The 8,003-nt window shown below is 30.9% G+C and overlaps 1 protein-coding gene across 1 annotated transcript; it reads left to right on the top strand.

The window, feature by feature from the left end:
- Positions 1–665: 665 nt before the first annotated feature.
- LOC114285849 (cinnamyl alcohol dehydrogenase 2) lies at positions 666–6,079 on the top strand. The gene is made up of 5 exons (XM_082923413.1): positions 666–1,051; positions 3,727–3,840; positions 4,377–4,890; positions 5,252–5,405; positions 5,676–6,079. The coding sequence occupies exons 1-5, from the start codon at positions 954–956 to the stop codon at positions 5,876–5,878; spliced, it is 1,083 nt and encodes a 360-aa protein (XP_082779539.1). The 5' UTR covers positions 666–953; the 3' UTR covers positions 5,879–6,079.
- Positions 6,080–8,003: the final 1,924 nt, after the last annotated feature.

Here is an 8,003-nt window from a genome sequence, read left to right as displayed (position 1 = left end):
CCGAGGTCAACGATTTGAAGATTCAAGAAGCATCGATTGGGTCTGGTAAAGAATTATGGTGGAGATAGTGACAGTGGGTTTGAACGTCGATGAAGGAGGAGCGAAAGCCGGAGAGTTTTTGATGGAGATTGAAATTTAGGGACAGGAAGAGGAATTGGTGATTTCATGGCTTTTTTTTTTTTTTTTTTTTTTTTTTTTTTTGAACTCTACTTCTTGGGAATTTGAAGTAGAAAAACTTGAACCAGTGATTAAGAACAGTGACAATGGAGGAAGAGACGGACATTTGGAGAAGCTGGGTAGCATGAGAGAGGGAGAGAGTGGGATAAAAAAAAATTTTTGGTCTAATTGATTGACCGGTCGGACGTCCGGTCAGTTGACCGGTCAATGACAAATATATATATATATATTTTTTAAATTGTTAAAAAAAGTTTAAAATTTTAAATTTAATTTTAAATTTAAAATTTTTGATTAAATTAAATTATTTATTTATTTTATTTATTAGATATATATATATATATTCTTAACACACACCTTGTCACACCCTTTATCACAGTTATTATATCATCATTCATTGACTAAATTAATAAATTCTTAACATATATTTTTAAATTTCACTTTTAATACTTTTTATCATAACACACTTCAATGGATAATTTTTAACAGATCCATTGTGATGCCCTAAAATAGCCGTCTTCATTGACAAAACTCTTGGGTCATCTCTAAATCATAACATGGTTGGGAAATTGATATCGCGCAGCCGCGAAAAGTCTTCAACAATTGTTAGCTCAGCTACTACGTCACTCTCCCTTATCCTGCTGCGAGCTAGCTGGCTATATATAAAAAAAAAACCCATCATCATCTAACTTAATTCACCATTTACAAATCATTCTCATCTATCTCTATCTCTCTCTCTCTCTCTCTCTCAAAAGCACTAGTTGGTTGGAAAGAAAAATATGAAAAAAACACCGGAACAAGAACACCCAGTGAAGGCCTTCGGATGGGCAGCCAGTGATCCATCTGGACTCCTCTCTCCCTTCAATTTCTCCAGAAGGTGAGCGTTTTGAATTTGATTTTCTGTTACCTTTTAGCTTTTTAGTAGTTTTTTTTTAGTTAATACGTTTAAAAAATTACTGAAAGACTATTTTTTTTTTAATTAGAGGTGACATTAAAACTTTTTAATTGGAAAGATTATGATACACATCTTTAAAAAATGTATATTATATATACTTTATAATTAAAAAATAAAATGTCATAATTTCATATTTTTGAGTTATAACTAAAAAAAAATTCATAACTGATACTACCTGAGACATAATTAAACATTTCAAAATAATGTTATAACTAAAAAAGAAAATAACTTAACTAAAAGTATATATGGTAAGAGATGTATTGCAGAATTTTCTCTTTTTAGTTGATGAAAATTAATTGACTTTATAATTTTTCAGAGAATTACAGTATAGTGGGACAAAAAAAACAATCAAAATATATAAGATATAAATGATTCTGTGATAGAATATAAATAAAAAATTATAAAAATACAAGTGCCACTTGCACCTTCTTATATTTGTGCAGAAAAATTTGTCTGTCCCATACGTAATTCCTCCTTAATTTTTTTACTAAAAAAGGTAACTTCAGCAATATCCCCACCTCTGAAAGCATCCCCACTTCCCTTTTTTTCTTGGGTTCCCAAACCACATCTGAGGTGGTGAAAAAAAAGGTCGTCTTTTACTCATTTCATCCCAAAATAATGGTCTGTTTTAGGAAATTTAACCTTTTTTTAAGTGATATAATTATTACATTTGAAAAAAGTTAATTTTTTAAAATTATCCTTTGGGTAGTACATTTTTTAAGAATATCAATGTCATTATTATATTTTTTATATTGTTTATTAATTTAAAAGAAGGACAAAATAGAAAATTTATATTATTTTTATACTTGATTTTTGAAGAGGGACTAATATTTTGGGATAATAAAAAATAGAATAAGAGACTAATATTTTGAAACGGAGGGAATATTTTTAAAGAAAGTTAAAAATCAAAAAATTACTAAATTGTTTATCATCAATAAAAAAAAATTAATAAATAAGGATTTTTTTAATATATTTTTTAAACAAATTAATTTTTTAACTAATAAATAAAAAAGAGAATAACTACTGAAAAAATCAATCCCAAACCCGGCCACTATTATGGTCATTACTATTAAAACCCTCCCTTCACTAACAATCTTATAATCTTAAGCCTCGTTTGACAAGTAATTTTTATAGTCAAAAAATCATTAAAAAAATTAGCAATTCATATCAAAAAATCAAAAATTCTCTTTTCTCTCTATTTTTTGCACATTTTTCGTAAAAAGTCAAAAAATCATTTCAAACATACTAATTTTTTTTACATCACATTTTAGCCAAAAAGTCAAAAAGTTACTAAAAAAGTCTGTTCCCAAACGAGGCTTAATATATATGCTATGCTTGATTCATAAATTTAAGAGTAAATTACAAATACATCCCTTGAGATTTACTTAAATTACAAATTACTCATTGTAGTTCTAAAAATTATTTTATGTCCTTTAAGGTTTTTAATTTCATAACAAATAAGTCATTTTATTAATAAATTATTAAGTTATTAATAGTTTTTAATAATGTTAAAATTTTATTTCAATTAATAATTCAGATAATTTTATTATTGTATAGGTGAACAGTTAAAAATTTTATTTTTTCAATTAATTTTGTTAAATAAAAATTTATGACAGCGAGGTATTTGTAATTTTCCAAACTACAAGGAACAATTCATATTTTAAGTAAATCTCAAGTAATGTATTTATAATTTATCCTAAATTTAAATAAATATATATATATATATATAAAATATAATTATATTTTATTCATATTATTATTATTATTATTATTTTAAATTCTTTTCTAAATTCAAGAACAGAGTACGACCTTCAAAAGTGACATGGCATACCCAATTGTCTTTTCATTTTGCAAAATGAACTGGACAGAATAGTTGGGCCTTCTCGACTCATCTCGGGCTCTAATTTTATAATAAAAAAATGTTTGGACCCCATTTTTTTGGGGGGTTTCATGACCCCATTTTCATCTTAGCCCCCGATGTGTATGTGGGGTCCTTTCATGCATGTATGGACCCTACATTATGAGTGGTTAAAATGAAAGTAGAGATTGTGAAAGTCATGTATGTGTGGGAGTCTCTATCATTGTTGATTCATTTTATACGCATCACTGCATAGATTATGCATTAACAAAATTAAAAATATATTGATTCAATAATTATAATCACATGTTTTATCATATCTATCTATGAAAAAAATTAATGATTTGTTTTTTAGTTCATACTTAATCTTCAAGTTTTTTCATACAATTCAGATCAATTTTTTTTTTTCATAAATGATCTATTTACAAAAATTTATAAAATAAATGACTTGAATCATAAAAGTGGATTCTGTGATGAATCCATGGACCAGATTATCTGGTTCACAAAAATGGAATGTGTTATAGTTAGGGGATTTGAAGAGGGATTTGAAAAGTGAAAGGGAAAATGTATGTGAAATTAGTTGAAATGTAGGTATATTTTATTCATATTTCACCTATTTTTGTTATTTCCCTATTCAAATTCCTCACCCAAATATTTCACCATTATTCATCCAATTGGTAATATTAACAACATCATGTATGTAGAGGGATTGTATGTGAAGATGGAATTTATGTTTCAGGGAAACAGGGGATCATGAAGTGACATTGAAAGTGCTATACTGTGGAATTTGTCACTCCGACCTTCACGTTGTCAGGAATGAATGGGGCACGTCCAAGTATCCTCTTGTCCCGGGGTAGATTAATTCTCTCTCTTCAAATCATACTTAAAATAGATTCTAGCCACATGATATACATTTTGTATATATTTTCAGTATTTTAATTATGTACACTAATATATACTTTCGTTGTGTTTTCCCTGAACTATTTCATAAGCAATAATATTACCTACTTACAATTTTTATTGAGAAAGTGTCCGGAAAGTAAAACTAAATTTGTTTTAGATGTTGAGAAAGTGTTCGGTATTATAGCAAATTTTTTTTTTTTTTTTTTTATATAGAGAAAGAAGCATCCTTTGAAAAATCACACATTTTTCTTTCTTTAACCAACTGGCCATCTTGAAAAATAAAGAGAAAAAGTGTGACAAAATTAATTCTTATCTTCAAATGCAAACATACAACGATGGAAATCTATAAATTTAAGAAAAATGCGTCACGCAATCATATTTCTCATCTTATTTTCTCATCACTAGATATAAGGACAGTAAATACTTAGCTTAGTACATACACAACAATACCTCACTTATAAGTGCAAGTAAACCGGACCATTACAGGCACGAGATTGTAGGTGTTGTGACAAAGGTTGGCAATAAGGTGCAAAAGCTCAAAGTAGGTGACAAAGGCGCGGTGGGGTGCTTCATTGGATCATGTCGTTCCTGCAACCATTGTGCCAACAACCAAGAAAGCTACTGTCCTAAACAGATATCTACCTTGTGTTCCACCTACTACGATGGAACCACCTCATACGGAGGCTTTTCAGACATCATGGTTTGTGATGAGCACTTTGTGCTTTGCATTCCTGATAACCTGCCTCTTGATGCTACTGCTCCACTTCTATGTGCTGGGATCACAGTCTATAGTCCCTTGAAGTATTTTGAACTTGACAAACCTGGTATGCATGTGGGTGTGGTAGGACTAGGTGGTCTTGGCCACCTGGCTGTCAAATTTGCTAAGGCTTTTGGGGTTAAAGTTACAGTCATTAGTACCTCCCCTGGCAAGAAGAAGGAAGCCATTGAATGTCTTGGAGCTGACTCATTCTTGGTTAGCCGTGAAAATGATCAGATGGAGGTGATTAATTTTATTCTTATTTTTTTGTCTGTGGATGAAATGCATTGTCAGTTTCAAAAGTCTGCCTTATGTTTCATTTTGATTCATGATATTTCAATCGTGACAATTTAGACAAAAATACACTTGCTTCTGTTATAAAATTTGGATAGAAATGGCGCTGCGACTATTTAAACACAAACTGGATAAATTTAGGACCAAATTGGCATAATTGAAATATCAAGAACCAAAATGATATAGAGCGAGCGCATATTTTGGGGATCGACAGTGTATATAACAATTTTTTTCTCGTTTACTATGTTGTTATATTTTTATGGAGATTGTTGAAAAATTTCTCATTTTGGAATATTAAATGTATTTTTAGGCTGCAATTGGCACAATGGATGGTATCATTGATACAGTCTCTGGCTTTCATTCTCTCTTGCCATTACTTAACCTCTTGAAATCAAATGGAAAGCTGATTTTGGTTGGAATATCAGAAAAACCACTTGAGCTACCAGCCTTCCCTTTGCTTGCAGGTAAGCGAATTGCACTTCTTTTTTCCATGCCTACATAAAATGGGAAAAAAAATCTTAAAAGTAATTTGTCATTGTTAGTAATTTTCTTTTAAAATTCTTCATAATAGAGAAGTTTCAAAAAAAAAAATCCACTATAAACGAAAAAAACGGATTTAAAAACTGCTTCCAAACAATAGCAAATGTCTACTTTGACAAAAAAATTTGAAGCATGACCATACATACATGGCTCCCTTGCTAAGAATACGATTAATAAGAAATGGGAAATGACAGGGAGGAAGATGGTGGCCGGGAGTGCCAGTGGAGGCTTGAAGGAAACTCAAGAAATGATTGATTTTGCAGCAGAACACAACATTTCATCAGACATAGAAGTTATTCCAATGGACTACGTGAACACTGCCATGGAACGTCTAGCAAAAGGAGATGTTAAATATCGATTTGTAATTGACATTGGTAACACATTACATGCTACCTAACTTTTGTTTTCCTTTAAGGATGTGTCAAAACCTGTTGGAGGTTTGATTATGTAGCAGTTTCAGCTTCTCTATCTCTCGTTGTATTTGGTTCATCTTTCATTTTTGTATTTTGGATATTTTATTTGATGGCAAGTTTCTTTTGATTGTAAGGGATATATAATGTAATTTTCTATTTATGCTTAATCCTCTGTTGTTAGAGTATATCTCTTTATTGGAGTATGAGACCTAATTAATTTATTAAAAGAATTTTAATTTAGTTTAGTTATAATATATTTTATATATTAGTTATATCTAATTTTTAGAAGCCTAATAAGTATTTTTTATAATCAGTTTAGTAGTAGTTAGGGTTTAAATAAAAGACCTAGATTCACAATATATATAAGATATATTGTCTTTGTCCCGAGAGAGAGCGGTGGCTGCCGATTAATATTTTTCGGTGAGACTGTGCTGGGTTTTTGTCAATTGGGGATTAAGATTGGTCATCAAGTCAATGCTTGGTTCTGGATTTATTGTTGCTGCTACTACCTTGGATTTGATGCTGGTTTGATTCAGATTTATGATCTTCTTCAACTCTGTTTCGAAGATTTTTGTTCGTCTATTTGGTGAGATATTTCCTCTTATTTATTTGTGATTATTTGGAATTCACCTAAGGGTGGTTTTGTGAGACCATTCGTGTCTCATTTGTAATCGTTTGGAAACTTCTTAGTTGATAGTGGAATCGAATTTTGATCCCGTGGACGTACCTCACATTGAGGGAACCACGTAAAATTCTTATGTTGCTTTTGATTTAATTTTTCTGCATTAGTTTTTATTCCCGTTGATTGATTTACTTGTGGGGAATCATATATTTTCCCTAACAATTGTATCAGAACTTACGGTTTATTTTGGTTTATTTATTTGTGTTGGACCATTTTAATATCTTTTATTTATTTATTTATATATTTTTGTTCATGAATCTTCTTTTGGTTAATTTATGAATTTTATCTTGTTCATGAATGGAGATTAATTAGAATTCATGAACTTGGTGATGAGTTATTATTTGGAGTCTCTCCATTTTTTCTTTATTATTTGGAGTCTCTCCATTTTCTCTTGTTTAATGGTCATTATTTTTTGGTGTAATTTGTAAGGTCCTAGTGGCCTATAAATAGTTCCTCTCATCTACTCTTCTCTACATCAACACATCAACTATTTTCTATAAAAGAGAGATTACTAGCAAAGAATGTGTTTTTCTTGGTGGAGCTTTGGGTTCATCATCTTGTATAGAGTTGGCCTGAACCATATGACAAGTGGTCGGGTTGTTGTATCTTGGAGGGGACAAGTCATAGTTTTATAACTGCTGCATCGGTATTTAGGTTCTTCCTATCGCAGTGGGCTTGATCTCCTTAAACAAAACGAGATATCCGTGCCTCAACCTGATCTATTTGTATCTCATTTTCTTTGCATTATTTATCAATAAAATATATTTTCTGGTATTTTCACCAATAATTTTAAGGAGATCAAATATGGAACAAGTACCAGAAAAAACCAATGATGGAATTGGAGATCTCAACAAGCCTTTCAAGTTCAAAAGAGTTCATTTTAAGAGGTGGAAAGGAAAACTTCTTTTTTACCTTAGCCTTTTGAAAGTTGCATATGTTTTTACCGAGAAGAATCCAAACAAAATCCCAACCAAGGAGATGAATGATGAAGACTACGAGGCACATGAAGCGAAAGTGGCTTCCTATAATACAGATGAGTATAAATATCGCTTTTATCACTTAAATTGTCTTGCTGATCAATTTTATGATTATTATGACACCATTTACACTTCCCCAAAGAAAATTTGGAAAGCTTTACAGACTAAGCATGATACTAAAGAGGCAGGAGCAAAAAAGTATGCAACTAGTCGCTTTTTTCGCTTCCAAATGGTGGATGGAAAATCTATTGTGGAGCAAGTACAAGATTTCCAAGTGATAGTTACAGAAGTAAGATCTAAAAGAATCAAGATCGGTGAAAACTTGGTAGTTACAGGACTTGTTGACACACTACTACCATCTTGGAGAGAATTCCAAAAGAGCATGCGCTACAAACAAAAGGAGACTTCCTTAGAGGCGTTGATCACTCACATCTGAGTCGAAGAAGAGGC

The sequence above is a fragment of the Camellia sinensis genome, chromosome 1, assembly GCF_055761805.1.
Source record: "Camellia sinensis isolate YWXY chromosome 1, ASM5576180v1, whole genome shotgun sequence".
Lineage (NCBI taxonomy): Eukaryota > Viridiplantae > Streptophyta > Magnoliopsida > Ericales > Theaceae > Camellia > Camellia sinensis.
This window is presented reverse-complemented; position numbering and strand designations above follow the sequence as displayed.

Excerpts from the sequence above, each read along its gene's own strand:
- LOC114285849 (XM_082923413.1), top strand. The coding sequence starts at position 954 with ATGAAAAAAACACCGGAACAAGAACACCCAGTGAAGGCCTTCGGATGG. Across the intron at positions 1,052-3,726 it reads CCCTTCAATTTCTCCAGAAG|GGAAACAGGGGATCATGAAG; the intron begins GTGAGCGTTTTG and ends TTTATGTTTCAG. Across the intron at positions 3,841-4,376 it reads AAGTATCCTCTTGTCCCGGG|GCACGAGATTGTAGGTGTTG; the intron begins GTAGATTAATTC and ends GGACCATTACAG.